This window comes from Camelus dromedarius, chromosome 3 (assembly GCF_036321535.1).
Source record: "Camelus dromedarius isolate mCamDro1 chromosome 3, mCamDro1.pat, whole genome shotgun sequence".
In the NCBI taxonomy this organism is placed as follows: domain Eukaryota; kingdom Metazoa; phylum Chordata; class Mammalia; order Artiodactyla; family Camelidae; genus Camelus; species Camelus dromedarius.
The window spans coordinates 96,618,143-96,637,382 of record NC_087438.1 but is presented as its reverse complement, the minus strand read 5'-3'; the positions used below and the strand labels follow the sequence as shown (position 1 = coordinate 96,637,382).

General features: G+C 53.9%; 1 protein-coding gene across 3 annotated transcripts; it reads right to left on the bottom strand.

Annotated features, from left to right (window-relative positions):
• Positions 1-13,018: 13,018 nt before the first annotated feature.
• On the bottom strand, positions 13,019-19,163 carry REEP2 (receptor accessory protein 2). 3 transcript variants are annotated; one of them, XM_031449109.2, is made up of 8 exons: positions 18,992-19,163; positions 17,111-17,183; positions 16,746-16,822; positions 15,434-15,554; positions 15,100-15,213; positions 14,602-14,743; positions 14,371-14,501; positions 13,019-14,285 (listed from the first exon to the last, which is right to left on the bottom strand). In XM_031449109.2, the coding sequence occupies exons 1-8, from the start codon at positions 19,021-19,023 to the stop codon at positions 14,217-14,219; spliced, it is 759 nt and encodes a 252-aa protein (XP_031304969.1). In that variant the 5' UTR covers positions 19,024-19,163; the 3' UTR covers positions 13,019-14,216. The 3 variants fall into 3 exon arrangements, with proteins under 3 accessions (XP_031304969.1, XP_010980342.1, XP_031304970.1); XM_010982040.3 differs by having other exon boundaries at positions 14,602-14,749; positions 18,992-19,161; XM_031449110.2 differs by lacking the exon at positions 15,100-15,213 and having other exon boundaries at positions 14,602-14,749.
• Positions 19,164-19,240: the final 77 nt, after the last annotated feature.

The following is a 19,240-nucleotide window of genomic DNA, read 5'->3' as shown; positions in this document are numbered from 1 at the left end:
TCTCTCGCGACTCCCCAGATCCGCCTCTATTTGAAGGGTCTGTAACGGGACTGGCCCGCCTTCGTCGTGACGTACATGGCCATATTTGGGAAGCAGGAAGCCCTAATATGGCAAGACCGGCCGGGAGGACCCGGAGTGACGTGAAGCCTACTCTCCGCGAGCCGTAGGCACTGCCATCCCGCACCCCGGGGCCCGCGCGGGCACTCGCACTCTGGGCGCCCAGGTCTCTAGAAAGCCTAATACTCAAGCCGCAGCTGAGGACTCCTGGACCCCAAGCTGCCCAGTAGTTCCCGGTGTTGCCCCCGCCCCTTCCCTCCTTCTTCCCTCCTCCTCCTTCCCTCCGCCTTCTTCCCTCCTCCCGGAGCCGGAAGCGGCCAGGCCATATCTGGGCGCTCCAAATAAGGCGCTGCCCAAATAAGGGTTTTTCCGGCGGGGGATCCTTCCTGCTCCTTATTTGGCGTTTCCGGGTCGCTGCTGGCTGCTCCCAGGCTCCCACCCTCCTCCCTCGTTCCCAGCCGGGAGTCCTAACGCGCGCGAAAGCCAGGGACGCCCAGGCGGGGAGGGCTCGGGGAGCGTAGTGCTAGGCACACCGCGGCTCCCTGGCGGGGACTGGGCTGGGAAAGCCCGGGCCCAGGGCGGGGGCGAAGGCGAGTCGGACTAGGGTTCTGCCGCCGTCATCCAAGGCTCGCCCGCCCACCTCTGGGACCGTGGGAGCCGGGCGGGAGCGAAGGGGAGGAGTCGCTGGGCTGGCCGGGGCAGAGGCCGCCTAGGAGAGGCGGGGCCTTGACCCTTGGCCTCGACCAATGGCATGGTGCCTTTCCCAGGTGTAGCTGGGGAAACTGAGTCTAGGAAATAATTGCCAGAAGATTCCTCGGTTCCTTTGCGTTGCGGTGGACTGCCCACTTCTCCATCTACCAATGGGATGGGGCTGTTGAAGGCTGGGGATCCCTCTGCGCCACAACAACCGAAAGGCTGTTCTCTGGTCCCCACTGGAGAAAAGCCCGCGTTTGGGTGGCTGGATAAAGGAAGCTGATTGCCCTTGGAGAGATGTGCCTGAGTCCTGTACCCACCTGAAGATGGTGGTTCTTGTGCTTTCCCACCTTTATCCAGAACAATTGGAGGTGGGGCGGGCAGTGTGGGAATCTGAAAAAGAGGCTTCCCTATGGACTCTGGGGACCCCAGGCTGGCGCGAAGAGAGGACCTGCTTAGCGGCTTGGTGCTGCCCCCTGGAGGTCCCCTCTCCATCTCGGTTCCCCCAGCCCCTGGCTGAATGGGCTCTTCCGCCGCCTTCTTGCTCCCCCTCCCGGCTCCTGCGCTGGGCGCCATGCCAGGCCGGGGGAGCCTTAGACGCAGTGAGAGCGAACTGAGCAGGCGCCGCAGCCTGGGCTCCCCTTGCAGTTCCTGGGGAGCCGCCGCCGCCGCCGAGGTGCCTAGACTCCGGGAGGGGTAACACTTCACTCGCTGAGCCAGGCCAAGGGCGAGGTTATGGGGGCGTGTAGGCTCCAAAGATTCCCACAGGTCTCTCGGGAGCTGGATGCAACAGGGGGAGCCCTCCCCAACCTATCTCCACTGCCCTCCTTACAGTCAAGTGCGCATCCCAAGAAGAACAGGGATTCCAGTAGGGGAAGGCGCCGGCTCTAGCTCTGAATCCAGGGGAGGTGCTGTTTTTCTGAATTTAAAAAGAAAGCAGAAAGTGTGTGTGTGGAGGGAGGGTGCTGACGACATCCAGAGGGAAAGGGAAGGAGGGTTCGGGTCTCCTTGAACCCAAACAGCCTGAGGAGGTCGGAATTAGAGAGTTTAAGTTGGGGGAGAGGAATGTGACTGGCTTGGTCTTCATCCCTCTGTATCCTCTACAGACACATACGCGCGCGCGCGTACATTTTCTTAATAAAAATTATTTTTTAAAAAAATTCGTAATAAAAATCGTCTTAAGGAATCCAGCAATCAACCAGAAATCCCTTGTGACTGTACTCTTGGTCTGAGCTCCCCATCCCCAATGCTAGGGCATGTTGGGGGCCCACTCCCATCGCGTACAGAGTTGTCCATTAGGGGCAGGCTTGTGCACCTCTCTGAGGACTTCTGCTGGGTAGGAAGCCCAGGTCAGTCAGGGTGGGATGGTATTGTGTCTGAATACCCATTTTGACACTCCATGGTGGAGTACCTTGGCTAGCCTTTTTATATCTCTTTCTTCAAGTGTAAAATAGAGCTAATGTTAATAATACCCACATGAAAGAATTGTTGTGAAGACTGAAACTTGCATGGACTGTCATCTGTGAAATCCCAAAGCACAGGGCCTTCCTTGCAGTTGTTGGCATTCAATAAACAGTGGCTATTGTTATTTTCAGGGGCTTCTAACCCACAGGACCGCCCACAGTTCACCCACCCATCCTCAGCCTCCAAGCAAACCCCTGTGTCTCTTTTCTGAAAAGTAGTACAGAGAAGGAGAAACATTCCAGTTCTAACACAAGGGACATTGTCCTGAAGAGCTCATCTGAATCCTTGCTGCAGTAGAACATCGTTTTCTAGAGCAGAATTTTTTGACCTTGACTGTGCAGCAGAATCATCTGTGGAGTGCTGAAAAAGAAAGGTCTTACCCTAAACTAACTGAATCAATCTTCTGGGCTTTTGAGGCCCAGACACTAGGCACTTTGTCCTAGGATCTTTCTTCTGTCTCTGTGGAGCTGCCCAGTCTCCAAGAGCACATCTTCCTCCCCCAGCCAGGGCAAACTGGCTCCCCTATGATTCTAATATGTAAGCTGAACTACAGTATCTTCAGATCCTTGCTGAAGGTGGGCACTGGAAATTCTAATAATCTATATATTTTGCTTTGCATGCCCAATCTTTTCTTTTCTTGTTTTTTTTTTGGAGGGGGGCAGTAATTAGGTTTGTTTGTTTGTTTGTTTGTTTGTTTGTTTGTTTGTTAATGATAGAGGTACTGGGGACTGAACCCAGGACCTTGAGCATGCTAGGAACACACTGTATCACTGAGCTATACCTTTCCCCCTGCAACCTTTCTTTTCATAACATTCCCAGCCAGCGATTTACCTTTGGGGAACCACCCCAATCCATGTGGTTGAGGCAAGAGAACCCCATCCTTGATCTAGGAGTGGGTATGTCACCCAGGCCTGGCCATCCATCTAGGATGTTTCAGGCCAGGAGCATTCCATCTCCCTAGACATAGCCACTGAGTCAGGTTGTGCACATGATCCAAATCAGGCTAATGAGAATGACTTCTGGGCCTTTTGCTGGAACTCTTGTAAAAGGGGAATTCTCTTTCCCAGGTAGTACTAAGCCAATGGAATGTAAGCCTGGGGGCCATCGTGCCATCAGGACTGGAATGCTTACCTGAGAATAAAGCCAGGGCAGAGGAAATCAAAGAGGAGATACTCACACACAGAGGAAGTCTCTGGATACAGCCTGGGCTTTTTAATTATGCAGGTCAATGAATTCCTTTTTTATTTAATAGAATTTATTTCAGTTTCTGTTACAGCCATTAACACACTCCTTATCCACAACAACAAAAAACTTTTTTTGAGGACTTTTCTGTGGGCATTTCTGCCTAGGAATAAGGCCTGAGGCATAGGCCCCTGCCTCAGAGAAGCTTACAGTTGGGTAGAAGAGAGCCTGGATTCCATGTTACATGAGAATTAAGAATAGGAAGCAGCACTGTTTGACACCCGAAGTCAGTTACACTAAAGAACATACATGGTAAGGGGGCTGGGAAAAGGGCAAGGATGGTATTTTAGAGGAGAAAGAACCTGGTAAGGACCAAACTTTGTGGTGAGAAAGTGAGGCACTTTTAGACAGGGGTTGGGGTGGCGGCAGGAATGGGGCTGGTGCATGGCCAGGAGAGTCCAGGTGCGGTCTATCTGGAAAAAATAGGCTGGAATAGAGAGGGTTCCTATGCGGAAACAGAGGGAGATAAGGTTGAATAAAACATTCACTCTTTTTAAAAAAGGTTTATTGGTCACTACATGTAACAGGCACAGTGCTGTCTTGGGGATTCTGCAGTGAAGAAGGCAGATGTAGTTGTGCCCTTTTGGAAAATGGTAATTCAGTGGGATAGACAGAACTAAACAATTACATAAATAAAAAGGATATCTTCAGATTATGGTTAGTGTAACATACTAGAGAAGTGAGGAAAAACATCTCAGAGGAGAGGAGGTGACATTTAGGCAGAGACGCCAACTCTGCATAGAGGGGTGTTGTGGGGAGAGCAGGGATGTTGTGGGGAGAGCATTCCAAGCAAAGGGGACAGCTAGGCAAAGGCCTCGGGAGGGAAAGAGGTCTGGCCATAATCTGTCCAGGGCCTCAGGCTTAGGCATGAGTGATGAGAATGTTTAGGACTAAACACTACCCCTCCACTCTCATCTCCCTTGTTCTACCCTCACACAGCTCACACAGAGGAGGACATGGCTGTTTCAACCCTGCCCCACCTCCACGGTATATGCCCCTGGAAGGCAGCTTCCACCCAGGAGCAGTGAGAGCAGCTGGGTCAAAGCCCCTGCAAAGCCCACTTTTACCCTCACTGTGATGGGGCACCAGTGAGAAAGAAAGCCTCCTCCTGGACAGAGTTATGCTGCTGGTCTGCCTTCTCAGCAGTAGGGCTGGGGGCATCTGGGTTATCCCCATTCTCCTCTGGTTTGTCTTCTAGCCACTGGCACAGTTTGTTTGCTGTGACTTGGGGAACAAAGAGGGGAAGAGATACGGTGAAAAGAACTGGCCCCAAGGAGTCAAATCTTAGTTTGGGCTTGAGAACACCCAACTTCTGACCGACAGCCCAGTTGGGACAATAGGCCTGGGGCCTAAAGGAAACCAGGTTTGGGGTAAGGAAGGCTCTGAGCTATTCGTGCTCCCTGGTCTGGGTGTCTGTGGGACCTCGGGGGCACTGAGGGATGGGTCTGGGACCCTCAGACCTCGCCCACTGGGTGACTGATGCCAGAAACTCTGGAAGAGGTGAGAAGCCCTCAGAGGGTCTACAGGTCTGAGCTGCCCTCTGTGCTCAGACTTCCTTGTAAACTGGAGAGGAAGCAGAGGTAAGAGCAGAACTGAGCCGGTCCATGGCCGCTGAGCCTCCAGGAGAAAGCCAGTGGGAACCATCATATCTCAAACACCAATCCAGGGCTGAGCAGGCTGCAGCTCTCAAAGGAAAACAAGCCCCTTTTTCCATTGCTGCTTCCTCCTCCCCAGCCCCAGGCTACGTCAGCACCCACATGTGCTGCTCAGATCGCGGTTTGCCAGCCCAGGGTTCAGGAAGTGACTCTGTCTTTGGTTCTGTCTGGGGTGACTGTCACACTTTCCGATGGCTGATGGACTCCGCCGGAAACGTGGAGGATCTGGCCTTCAGTGGGTCTGGGGGCAGGTTTGCTGCCACCCCAGGGAGGGTCTTGAGGGGAGAGAAGAAACCTGAAGAAGCCAGGTATGGGGTGGGACGGAAGGTGTACTGAGAGGGTGGGGAGAAGTGGAGACATGGAGAAAGAAAGGGGAAATGAGAGAGAATCATCCAGAGTGCTGGAGTGTGCAGTCATATCATCTACTCCCATTACAGATGGGAAGCTGGGTACCAGAGGAGACCCCGAGCCCTAGGATAGGTGGAGAAAGGCAAGTTCTGAGATGTGCCCATGCAGAGTGATGCTGAGGCCTGAGGAAGAGGGGGTTCCCTGGGCTCTGATGAGGTGCCTGGCATGTACCCCCTGCATGGAATTCAGGGGCTGGAGGGAAGAGCCCATGGAGGATTTGGCCTAGGTGAGCAGTCTGCCTGGGAGAGTTGGGGTCTGGGCTGCTGTCCTCAGAGTCTGCCTGAGGGGTCATGTGCTGGACAGAGTTAGGTGAGGCCTGAAGTCAAAGTTGCTGGGGCATAATCACTTGGAGAGGTGGCACAGAGGGTCCATTAAGGGAAGAGGGAGTGGGTAGAGGTAGGTGAACACTTAGGTTGTGCTCACTGGGTCCGCTTTGCCCCAGAGTGCCCTGCAGATGCAGAAAGAGGCTGCTGTCCCTGGACATCAGTCCCTCTGCCCTATGCTCAGTGACCCCTCTCTCCCAAGCCCAGGGCTGGCAGGACCCTAGGCTTAGAGGAAAATCCATCCTGTGGTGGCTTCCTGGCTCCCCCCACCCCCAGCTGAGTGTGCAGCAAAGCCGGCTGCAGAAATCTCTGGAAGCTCGTTGGGCAGGCAGAGGGAGGGGAGCGTTACATAAGAGTCCACTGATGTGCAGGAAGTCTAGAGCAGCCTTTAGATTAGAAAGGCAGCGTTCCCATCCAGCCTAGAAAGGCAGGAATAGCAACGGCGGTTATTTCTGGCCCCTCACCACCGCCCAGCACCAGGGCTGCTCAGCTTCGTGGTGGGTGAGCTTGGTCTCTGCAGACCTGGGGGGAGGGAGGGGGTAGGCAGCCCCTGGGGTTACCCCACTCTGGCACCTGCATCACCATTCACCCCACCCAAATACCAGGATGCTGAAATCAGTGGTGGTGCTTGTTTCCTCTGATTTTCCTTACTCTCTAGATGCAATCCCTACCCGCTTCCCACCCCCAGGACACATTTACAATGTGACAGGCTCCATGCTAAACATTTGACCGGCATTTGTCCTCACAGTGCCTTATGAAATATGTACCATTCTCACCCCCATTTCATGGATGAGGAAACAGGCTCAGAGAGGGCAGACAACTTGCTCAAGGTCAGAGAGCCCAGCAGTGGTATAGTCAGGATTCCAGTCCAGACAGCCTGGCTTCAGAACCCTCAGGCTGAACCCCAGTTCATACCAAGAGCTGTTCTCTGGGGCTCCAGAATGAATCAGACAAAGCTTGCTTCCTACTGGGGTTCTTGAGTCAAGCCAAATAGGGGAGGCAGACCTGTGAGTACATCATTTTAACTCATTCATTCAGCAGTTACTTATCACATATCTGCTCCACTCCAGGCATTAGAGGTATAAGGAGAAGTAAGGCAGGTTCTCCGTCTTTTGCAGTTCATAGCTCAGTGTGGGAGACAGACAAGTAAACAAGCAGTTATAACAGCGATATGTGTTATCATGGGGAAGCACAGTGACTGTGGGAGCCCCCGATTCGATTCCCATCCACTGAAGTGGTCCCCAGCAGTGAGAGAGCCAACTTCCATTTTAAAATAATCCCAGGAGGCTGGGTGGGGAAGGACTGGTGGTGAGACCAGCCAGGAAACCATGCAGTCATCCAGGAGAAGGGGTGAGGTCTGGATGCATCAGTACCAACTATCACAGAGGCTCTCTTCAGGGGACTCCCAGGCAGAGGCAGAGAGCAAGAAAAACTGACACCCCCAATTTATTGACAGGCAGCTGGGCCCAAAGTGCATCTACTTCCCTTGGTACAGTGGCCAAAAGGCAGTGAGATAGGCTGGATGGAAGGGTCCTCTCTTTTTCTTCTCTAAGCATCCCCCCGTCTGGCCTACCCACATAGAAACCCTGTTTTATGGTAAAGTCAAAATGAGTGACTTGGGAGGAAGCTGGCACCCAGAACCAGTGGGAAGAGCTTCCATCTAGATTATCACACTGACAAGTGGTGAAAAGAGGGAGGGAGAGTTAGCTTCTATACCCAGGAACATCTGCACAGGGGTCCTCACTTCACTCTGGGCAGAGGCCACACTTCTGTTCCTATCAACAAAGGGAGGGGATCTTTGGAACAGAAAGGAGCCAGTTTCCCTCTGGTCAAGCTATAGAGAGAGCCATCATGGCAGATGACAGTATCTTGAGGCTGACATTGGACTCATTGTTTTTTTCAAAAATATATTGTGATAAAATATACATAACATTTAGCATTTTAACCATTTTTAAGTGTACTATCTAGTGGCATTAAGTACACTTGCAATGTTGTGCAACTATCACCAATATCCATGTGCAGAACTTTTTTTAGCATCTCAGACAGAAACTCTGCACTCATGAAACAGTAATTCCCCCTCCTGCTCCTTCCCCTCTGCCCCTGGTAACCTCTGTTTTAGTTTCTGTCTCTATAAATTTGCCTATTCTAGGTACCTCATGTAAGTGGAGATATTTGTTCCTAATATTTGTCCTTTTATGCCTGGCTTATTTCACTTAGAATATTTTGGAGGTTCATCCATGTTGTAGCATGTGTCAGAATTTCATTCCTTTCTAAGGCTGGATCATATTCCATTTTATGTATATACCACATTTTATTTTGTTTATTCTTTCACCTGTTAATAGACATTTGGGTTGTTTCTACTTTTTGACTATTGTGAATAATGCTGCTGTGAATATTAGTGGGCAAGTATCTGTTTATGGATTCTGTTTTTATTTATCATTTGTCTCAGCAATTACAAGACGGATTAAACTTAGATTTAACAAGGACTCCCTGGTTTCCTACTACCAGTGACCAAAGCAGCAGCATCTCCCTCTTTGGATAGTTTTGATAACCTGAGTCACTTCCACGTCCTGTAATCCCTCCCCTGGATGGGGTAGTGCCCGCCATAGCTGCACTGGTGTAGGAAAGAGGCTTTACAGGGGTCATTCTGGGGTCACAGCTCTGGATGGTTTATTTGCGGGAGCTGGGTGGTGAGGGTTTCATTATCTTCAGCTTGGGCTCTGGGGACGTTTGCCACCACTACCCACCCCAGACCCAACTTTCTCCTTTCCCTGGCAACATCCAGTCTGCCTCCCCTTTTCTCTCCCAGGCTAAATTAAGAGTGTGAAGCTGCTCTTCTTCCCAATTTAGCTTTTGAATTAAAGTGCGAACTGAATGTGGCTGGAAAGCTGACTCCCATCTGTGTGCGTGAGAGAGAAAAGCAGAGCAAGTGAGCATGAGCACATGCGGGGGGAGGCAGAGCGAGGGTAGCTGATCGGGGCAGCTGCTGTTGAGCACAGGCACCCATCCTCAGGTGCAGGCAAACAGCTCAGCAGAGAGATGCTGAGGTTGGAAGGTTGGTTTTTTTTTTCAGGGACATCATTCGAACATTCTGGAAAAATGTGCTGAATTCTTGTTGTGGGCAGGCCCTGTACTAAACACTGGGGAAACAGTGGTGAATGAGGTAGACCCATCGCCTATGCCCCAGCTTTCAGTGTAATGGGGAAATAGGCAATGACCAAACAGGGTGATGTGTGCAGTCAGGGAGGAGAGCAGAAGGCCACAGAGGCCTGGACAGGTGGGGAGTCACATCTAAGCTGAGACTTGAAGCACAAACAGGAGCTGACCAAGTGAAGGAGGAGACCAAGAGTGTTTGGGCAGAAGGCACTGCAAATGCAAAGATTTGAGTGGGCGTGGCTTCCCTGACAGAGCGCACTGGCACCAGGAGCCCACCAGTTGGGCTAAGAGCTTCTACCTCCTCCTCTTCCTCTCTCTTCCCCTTCTTCCAGGGAGAACAAAGCCAGATGAAAATGGCTGGGCCAGAGAAGTTCAGGAGCATGAGAGTCCCTTCTGCCCAGACTCTGAATAGTTGGGGTAGTGGCCAGGGAAACCACAAGTCTCCTTCTGAGTTGCTACTCAGAAAGCTGAACCTGGCAGATCCAAGATGGACATGGAACAGGGGAAATGAGATCTCAGTTGCATCAGAGGAGACAAAGGAATCAAGGGGTCCCTGCTTGGTTTAGCTTACCCCATCCTTCCCTGGAGGGCTGGCTGAGTCGGTCTCTGGGGGATCTGGCCTCTTCGTACCTAATGGCAATGAATCATGAGTCTAGCTGAGATGGGAACAGGTTGAAATCTTGGCAAAGAAGGACCTTCTCTTGGCAGAGACAGGAATGAGCTCTCTGGGGAGCCATGCATTTCTCTGTCAGCTCCTGAGGTCCCCAATGACAGGCACATCTAAGGGATCCTGGTGTAAAACTCGCCATCAATATTTCAGGCAGCATTATTTATTGATCACTCATCTGGCTGGGACAAAAGGAGAAGTAATTCATTAGAGATGCAGGGCTGGTAGGGTCATTTTGGGAAAGAGGTCAGGAAAAGGTAGGTCATTGAAGAGACTCAGTCCTGGCTTCTGGAAAAATACCTTGAGATTCCAGGGTTTGGGGATGAGAGTCTTTGATTCCTTTTTTTCTTAGCCCAATAGTAAGTACCCCAGATGAAAACTGAAAATAAGGGAAGGGGGAGGGGACAGGGAGACTTGGGGGCAGGCCTGGGACTGCCACTGTGGCCATCAGAGAGAGAATATCCAGGGAGTCCTGCAGCTAGGTGAGCTTCCCTCCCTCAAGGCCCAGCCTGCCCCTCCTAAATTCCCTACCCTTGCTACCCCTTTGGTCTTCTCACCTTTAAATCAGCAAAAGCAGCCTTTCTAGATACAATTTCAGAAGCCCAGGTTGGGTCCCTTAGGCTGCAGGACCCTCCCGGGATCAGCTTAACAATTCCCCTGATCCCAGAAGGCGCCTGGTCCTCCTTGAAAGGGAGTACATGCCTGCTGGGTCTGACCATCTCTTGAGCACACAGGCTGGGGTTAGGAAGTGATTGCTTGAGAACCCATAACTGTCCTATCCATACACAAAAATGCTTTGTTCATGAACCTCCAACTCCAGGGAGTGGGGCATGAAGCAGCCTGCTCACCAGACCAGACCTCAAGTGACTGGCTGCAGGAAAGACTGTCCCCTGCAGGGGCCAGGAAATCCCACATTGGGAGGGAGCTGCGCCACCTAGTGGGATTTTTCCTTCTTGCAGGCATTCCTCCCACCTGTCACTGCTTCCTGCCCATATGGGACAAGATCTCCCACTGAACACAAATGGCTCTAAGATTTAAGGTGCCCTCTTTCTCCAGGCAAGCCTGACCCAGCTCAGAGAAGGAAAAACTGGGGGGGGGGGGTTGTGAGGGCAATGATTATGTACCAGCTGATATTTCAGGCAGTGGACAAGCCAGCAGTGGCTTTTGGCCTGGAAACAGTCTCTCCTCTTATTCTGGATACCACATATGTGAAGACCATGGCCCAGTGCTCCAAGAGCCCCTCCCTCCTTTGTCTAACTCCTTTTCCTCCATGCTGAGCAAGGCTGGGCTCAGCTCTGCTGATCAAGGAAGAGCTGGCACAGGCTGGAGCTGCTGGCTTTCCTCTGACGTCATGGCCTGGAAATCCCATTTTAAGCAGGTTCTCTGGGTGTGGGGCAACACAAGAAAGGGAAGGGGAGCCAGCTGAAGCAACTCCAAGCCTGAGGCCGTTTTAGCCAGGGACCTCAGGCCTGGAGGCTGCCCAGTGTCCCCAACGTGGTCTGGGCATGGAACACAGGGCTAGACTTCAGCGCCTACTCCACAGCTGATCTCTCTCAATGCCCAGTGGGGATCCAGACAGTGATCAAGCACCCTCCACATAGCTGTAGCCATACACCTCTCTTTTGACATCTCTTCCTCATTCCCCTGGCCTAGAGAGATCTACTGAGGTAGAGGGGAGAAGGGATGTGGTCCCAGGGAATGAGACAGCAAAGGGTCACCGAGATGTGTCCCACCAGCCTTCCCCCCTCATTTTGTTTGTTATACTCCATCTCCTCTCCTCCCCTGCACCACAGGGGCCAGGGCCTGTGCCGAGTTCTAGGAGACTGAATGTTTCCATGGCAACGGACCAATGAACTTGGAAATCTGAGCATGTTTCTGTTGACACAGGGAAACCCAGATGTGCATGGAGAGGCTGGCACTGTGGAATCTGGCAGTGACCTCCTTAACCACTGGTCACTGTAGGTGCAAGTGTGTAATCTGAGTGTGAGCGTGTGTGTGTCTGCAATATGCAGCAAATGGGATTTAGGTTACAGAGGGCCTAACCTGCTTTCCTGACCATATGGTAGCTGCTAGCATGAGACTGCAGCGTCTTACTCTCTGGAGATCTTTCTAGAACAAGGGAGTCTCTCCCCTGAATTCTACCCTGACATTTCCTCTCCTTTCTGAGAAGAATAGAGAAAGGGGCCAAGTTGCCCAGAGGCTGATGGTGAAAGGAATACCCTTCAGAGGGCTATTGACTGGAAGATTACAGGAAAGATGGGAAGGGCATCTCACACTCCACCTCCACTGCGACCTCAGTTCAGAAGGTTCTTGGCCAGCTGGCTCAAATGTGGCAGGAAGACATGCCCCTGTGATGTTAGGGGAGGGAGAGGAAAGCTTGATGTAGGGATGTTTTGCCAACCTTTGTGCCCAGGACCTGGAGCTAGGTCCCTATTCACACTCCCTACCCCATCCCAGGCTCTGCTTCTTTCATTTTCCTTCCACAAGGCTGACCACTGTTTCTCTTGCTTCCTTCACCCTCCCTCCTTCTTCCCTCCCTCTCTTCTCTTCCTCTTTACTCTTCCTTTGTCTCTTCCGATGCGGCCTCTGCTCCTGTTATCCTTTCCCTTCTCCTAGATTTTGCCTCTAGGGACTCGTCCCCACTGGTTGTGCCCCTCAGTCCCTGGTGGCTTTGGCTCTACCTCCCCAGGACTCAGACCCCATGCCCTGCAGCCTTCCTCCTCCTTCTTTCCTGCAGCCCAGCCCAGCAGCTCAGAGATCCACCCTTCTGGCCCCAGCTCTTGGTTCCCTGTCCTCCTAATCTGTCCCCAGGTCAGACAAGAACCATGGGGCTGGTTTCTCATCTCCACCTCTTCCCTCATCCCACCTCTCCTCCTTTCAGTGTCTGGCTCATTGTCCTGCTCCAATATTTTTTAGCCTTTCTAGGCACTGTGGACATCCAATCCCCCCACTCTGCCCATCAGCCCCCATATCACATCCTCTCTTCCCTGGGGGCCTTATCAGGATCTTTGTCCCTACAGCTTACACCTGGCACTTTCTGTGAGGTACCAGAATGGGAAGGGGCCTCAGGGCAGGATTCTGAGGGACAAGACAACCTCTGAGGGTGGGAGCCCCTAGCCTTTCTTAAGTCCTGGGCCTTCCTAGTCCCCTGGCTCTATCTTGAAGCCCAAAAACATCTTCCCAGACTGAACCACCTCAAACCTATCTCTTACCTTGGAGATAAGAGCTCCTAGGGTTCACAGTCTGACCTCTTCCACCCTCCATCCCACAGCTGAGCCCTGCTTCTCACCTGAAGTCCTTCCCACCTGGGAAGGATGGGTAGAGCAAGAACAAAGCACAGAGGTCAAAATAAATGAGGTGCCAGAATTTGGTTTATTGGCTCTTCCAGTGCCAAAGGTCTTTTGGGCACCCTCTTTCCATGGAATTGGGAGACCCCTGGCTCCTAAGTTTTTTTCTTCTTCACACATTCCTCCTAGTCTGACTTCTGAAGCCAAAGCAGAAGCTGGGGCAGAGTGTGGGATAAAGGCTGGGTTCTGACAGGGGTCTGCTTACATGGGGCCTAGTCTGCTTGGCACTGGAAGAGGACCCTAGGGGACAGGAGGATGGGCCCCCAGGTTAAGGGGGAAAGGAACGGCTCAGTGGGGGCCTCTACAGAGGGCCCTGAGGGGTGAAGGAGCCCAGCCCAGGGGCAGGACAGGAATGCAAGGAGGAGAGAGGAGAGGATGGAGGACAGAGAAAGAGGTGAGAGGCCCCTCAATGCCCTATTCTCTTGTGGGCTGGGGTCCTCTGAGCTCAGAGGGAGGGAGGGCTGAAAGGGGGAAAGGGCCAGCTGGCTGTGGGGCTGAAGGTGGGGGGAGATCAGTGCTGGAGGGAAAGGCCTTTACTCAAAATCTCCCAGCCCTAGACTGAGAAACACACACACACACACACACACACACACACACACGCACTCACACACTCCTGGAACCCCACCTCTTTTCAGTGGGCACATGCAGCACACAGCCCAACTCGACGCCCCCAGCTGCAGCTCTGGCCTGGCTCTCCTAGTCATTTAAGCACACACTAAGCCCTGTCCTCCATTCACAGCTTCAGCCGGAGCCCCTGCCCAGGTTCTCTGAGGCCTTCCCCACTCCCTCCCTCTTTCCGGTGCCTTCAGGCCTGTCTCTGGTCAATCTGGGCTGTGACTGGCCCTTGGACCTGGACTCAGGGAGAGCAGTGGGGGCCACATTAGGACTTCAGGGAGTTCATGGAGGGGGATGGCCATGGTCTTCAGCAAGGCACTGGGTGGGCGGGGGCAGGGCTGGAGCAGGGAGAGTAGTGTTCAGGCTCTGAGGAGCCCGCATCTCCTTGGCTGGCTCAGTCCTCAGCTCCTGGTCCAGCCTCTACCCTCAACCCCCACAGCAGGGCCTCCCTCCTCTTTTCCAAGCCCTTCCAGAGGAGTGGCCACTGGGCAGGCACCAGAAACAGCCATCTGAGAGGCCCTGGGGCCTGAGGCGCGAGGGCTACTGGCACAGTGTGGAGCCGGGGCTCTGCAGCCTGGGGGCTGGGACCTCAAGCTGAGTCGCCCCCTGCAGAGGTCTTCTTCTTGGGCCGGGTCTTCAGCGTCTTGGAGGCCAGTGGCTGTGGGAAGGACAGAGGAAGACAGAGGGCTCAGCCTGGAGCCACAGTCCCTCCCCATTTCCCCATGCTCTGGCCTGGCTCTCACCTCGGCTTTGGGCACTTTTTTGATGGATTTGACCCTCTTGGTGGCTTTGTCTCCTGTATCATCCTCAGAGATCTCTGTCCGGGGATCTCCCTGGTTTGTGCCTGACCTTAAACTCAGGGCAGGGTCATCTCCTGTTTAGGGGAAGAAAGGAGAACAGGCGTGTCTGGGTGTCTTTCTCACCTGGCCTCCTTGCCCTCATGCCCTTCTGCCCATCCCTGGGCCCATCTGTACCTAAGTCCTCAATGGTGTCCAGAAGGCTGCCGGGGCTGGGTCTGAGGCGGCCATCAGGACCATGCAGGGGCAGGGCATCTTCATCCCGGATCAGGGTCAGGTCCTGCATGCTGAAGCTTCGGAGCTTCTCTGACAGCACCCCCTGGCCCTAGGGTCACCACCACGCACCGGGAGAACCGGAGAAAGGGGCGGGGTGGAGACAGAGGTCACCGTGGGGCACTAGGCAGCCACTGGGCTCAGTGCTCTCCCTGCAGTGTCCTCACCCTGTCCTATGGGGTGACAGCCTGGGGCCATGCTTTCCCTTTGGACAGATGAGGAAACTGGCTCAGGGTGTAAGTCACTTAGTGGAGGGTGTTAGAGGCAAGACTGGAAGGAACCCCGAGCTCCACAAGCCCCCAGACTTCACAGACCCAAGGACAGGGTGGATGCTATGGGGCCTGGCCAGGGGGACAAGATGAGCCAGGTGGGGCCCTGGGAGCTGAGTCTCTACCATCTCACCTTGGCAGCAGCCGTAACCGCGGCATTGGCAGCCAGGTTCAGACCCCTCTTGCCCACCCTCATCATGGTCTCATAGCTCTTGTCGCGGGCCTGTGTGATGTACTCATCGATTTCCTGAGGGGTTGGAGGGGAAGGAGGAAGAGGTGAGGGGTGGGCCCTGCTGGCCAGGCCCTGCCCTGCTCTGGTTCATGCCTGGACAAAGGCACTGCCTGCCCCAGGATGCCAGAGATCTGCTGGGTCACCCACAGGGCGAGCCATGAATGCACATGGCTGCAGGCACTGGGCTGCCTTGACCTGGGGCAGGTGGGAGGCGAACTTCCTTGTCCCAACAAACCTTCTCCTTGTTGGACAGTGTTGGGTGCACGAACTTGCGGTAGAGCACACTGGAGCCCTTGGTATAAGGGGACAGCAGCCATATCACAAAGGCGATCTTGAGCTCAAAGTAGAAGGGGAACCTGTTGGGGGAAGAGAGGCAAGCGGCGGAGCTCGGGGCAGGGAGACAGGAGGTGTGCTGACCCTCTGACCTTGGCTGGCCCCCCACACATGAGAGGTCCCCATGTGGCTCAGGAGACTAGTCAAGGGGAGACTCAGCTGAGACTCCAAGTGGGAGGGTGAGAGGCAGCCCCGGCAGGAACTCCCTGCAGCAGCGGCTCTCCTCACCCTCCTCTCTCTCCAAGTCCCAGCCCTCTCACACTGACAGAAGACCCCTACTCCTCTGTCCTGCGGTCAACGCCAAGATGAACTCCCTAAACTTCTAGGTCCACTCTTGGGTCCTTACCCTCTTCCCTTGCGCCCATGGAGAAGAGGTGGGCTTCTCCAGTTGTGCTCTGGTCCACCCCTTGCTGCCATGACATGCCCCTTACTTTTAAGGACCATTCTTCACTCCCCACGGCTTCTTCTCAGGCCACAGACTCCTTTTGGCCTCCTCCATCCTCATGAAGCCTTCATCAAAGCTCCCTCCTTTGCTTGTGTCAAAAGGCATCTACACTCACTAGTCTCAATTTTTAACCCATTCCTCTTTCCTAAGCTGACCCCACTCAACTTCCTTAGCTAAAACTATTTTTCTCAATGGCAATAGGCCCTTGTCATCTATAAAGGCAAGGATCTTTTGTCCTCTACCTCTCTGTAAAACTCTCTTCTGACCTCCAGTGTACTGTGCTGTGTTAGTCCTCTCTTCCCAGAGGCATTTGCTCACTCAAACGTTTTGAGTGCCTGCTGTGAATATGCAGATGACTAGGACATTCTGTGTCCTGTGCATATACATAGTCTAGTAATGCCTGGAAAATGCCTTTGCAATGTAAGCATCCAATGTTTGTAAGATTGACTCGTATGTCTATTTTAAAAATAGGGAAACTGAGGCCTAGAGAACTATGACCTGCCCAAGGTCATAGTAAGTCTGGCAGCAGTTTTCCTGAATTCTATTTTGGTGCCTTCACTGCCACGAGAAAGAAATGTGAGGGTTATGCCTGTTTTTATTCTGCTGATTAAGCCAGGCCTGGATGGGAGGTGGAGGAAGGGGACATCTAGAACCCCGTGTAACTGTTGGGGGATTCCACCCTGGATCTCAGTCTTCTGTTTTGCTGGCTGTGCAGAAAAAGTCAGAGGCTCTGGCCCCTGAGATGCAGGGAGAGGATGCTGGACCTCACCAGGAGAGCACAATATCTGTGAGTGTCTCGGCCGTGGTGAAGAAGGCAAAGACGATCCAGTACATCATCCATTTCACCTGAAGGTACAGAAGGTGGTGTTGGCTGGGGCCTCTGTGGAACACCCAGGACCCCACCTCTGCCTGCCAAACATGCTGGAGGTGCCGCAGGGGACACTCAGGACCTTAACTTTGCCTGCACATCACACCAGGGCTGGGGAAAAGGAACACACAGGAACCTCCCTTGAACCAGGTCTCATCAGTGCTGACAGTCTTAGTACAGAGTCATCCTCGTCTTTCATGTGACCCACTGTCCTCCCCAATCTATACCATGTGGGTTGGGTGGGAGATGAAGAGTCATACACTCACATATTCCTTCACGTTTTTTGTCTTCACCGCCTTGTAGGAAGAATAGGCTGGGTACAGGGTGCCAAAGATGAGCCTAGGAAGGCAGGCATGGTTACTGGGCCCGTCAGCCAAGAGCAGTGGCCTCTCCCTCCCAGCTCGTCATTAGTCCCAGCTCGTCATGGACAGAACTCCAGAGTGCCATATCAGCTGGACTGATGAACTCAGGTGAAAGCAGTCAAGCCTGAGGTGATACACATGCATGGAGACCCCAACCAGCTACGGTGATGCCCTATACCCCTTTATTGTTCAGTTTTCCTCCAGCCCCTGAGGTACAGAAAGACCCAGAGGCCAGAGGGTCCAGTGTGGCCTCTTTAGCCCTGATCCTTAGTTATGCATAAACACATCATGGGAAATGGGGGGAGGGGTTCTGATCACTGCATGGTGGGGTGTCTTCCTTCTCCAGACATCATGCCCATTTGTACCGATCTGCCCTTACCCTCTACCTCCCTGTCTCAGAGCCAAGCTGGGTAGGGCCAGGTCTGCAAGGGAAGCTGACACCGCCTAACAAGGCACTCTGCCTGGCAGTCAGAGGTACCATTGTAGCCCTGGGGACCTGGGGAGCAGAGGGCATGGGGGCAGGAGGCCCTGAGAGGGGCAAAGAGGTTCATTCCCCCATGTAGACACTCTTGGGACCAGGCTCAGGGGAGTGCCTTGGGCTTGAGGCCCTGGCTCAAGCCTGGAGTCTGGTGGTGGTCCTACTAGAGACCACATATGGGACACAAAGGAGGGAACGAGAGGACCGATGCCCCTCAGGGAGCTCATCCAGACTACAGAGAAGCAGCCACTCTGAAGGCCACATGGAGGATTCCCTCTGGGGTAGAATGGCAGAGAGGCAGGAGGGAGACTCCTGTGGGTCTAGAGGAAGCCAGAACATAAGCACATGACAGCACTGAATGGGAAGATGACAGCAGGGAGGGGATTCTTTGGTGTCAGTCCCCTAGAGTGGAGGCTGAGGGGCAGAGGTTGGCTAGGGCCCATGTGGAGCCCCTGCCAGGCCCAGCCCCTTGACAATGTGTGGGTACTGCCTGTTCTCACATGGATTTGCCTCACTGAGGCAGGATACTTCTGGAATGGCCTGTGGAAATGGGGTGGAGGGTGGAATACTCAAGGACAAAGTCTGGGGTTGTGGGAGCAGGGTTTCCTCCTGGAGCCTGGGGAAGGTGGGAGGGACATAGCTAGTGGCCTGGAATGAAGGCCACCTAACACCCTCCCCTCCACAGATTTCACAACCCCAGGCTGAGCACACACATCCTCTCCCAGTTACCTCCCACACTTTGTCCTCCAAGCATCTCAGCTTCAGATACCCTGTTCTCCTTGGGAGGCCTTCAGAGCATGTGCCCTTATCCCCAGTCCCCTGACAGTGGAAGACGGAGGAGAAATCCACCCCTTTGGGGAGGCCAAGGATGCCATGGCCCTAAACTATGGAATGAAGAGGCCCTGCCTTGCTCACGGGCTCTTCCATTAGATCTCTTCCTCAGGGAGATGAGGGCCCAGGTCTAAGGAGCTCCTCCAGCACTGATCTGCTACGTGGGGGAAGGGACATGCACCTCCCCTCATAAATCAAGCCATGCTGCCCAGTCCCTGGGATGAGGGAGGGAGAAGGAGCAGAAAATAAAAGGGGTGGGAAGCCAGGCCTGCCATGCTTCTCTAATATTCCCCCCTCCAGTCCTGGGTTCCACATCTCCATGTCTCTGGGGACCCCAAAGAGGGACCTTGTGGTTTAGGTGACTCTGCTGTATGAGGCCACAGAATGGTCCATCCTGGGTTTCAATACCTCTCACCCCTCATTCCTAACCCCCATCCCCCTCCCAACCGGCCGCACCCCACCGTCGCCACACTCACACCACCAGGCGAGAGATGATCCAGGACACCATGGCGGGGCCAGGCGGGGCGCGGGGCGGGGACCCGGCCCAGGGCCGAAGATGCAGCTGCTGGAGGTTGAGCGGCGGCGGCAGCAGGAGCCGCAGTAGCAGCAGCACCCGCAGCAGCAGCCGCCGCGGGGGCCGCGGAGCGCCGAGCCGCTGCCGTTAAAGGGGAGGTTCCTGCCGCAGCGGCGGGCCGTGGGCGGCGGCGGCTCTTAAAGGGGAGGCC

Coding starts and splice junctions, on each gene's coding strand:
- REEP2 (XM_010982040.3), bottom strand. CDS start 19,023: ATGGTGTCCTGGATCATCTCTCGCCTGGTGGT. Junction 15,214..15,433: donor CACTGTCCAACAAGGAGAAG/GTTTGTTGGGAC, acceptor CCAACCCCTCAG/GAAATCGATGAGTACATCAC. Junction 14,286..14,370: donor AAAAAGTGCCCAAAGCCGAG/GTGAGAGCCAGG, acceptor TCCTTCCCACAG/CCACTGGCCTCCAAGACGCT.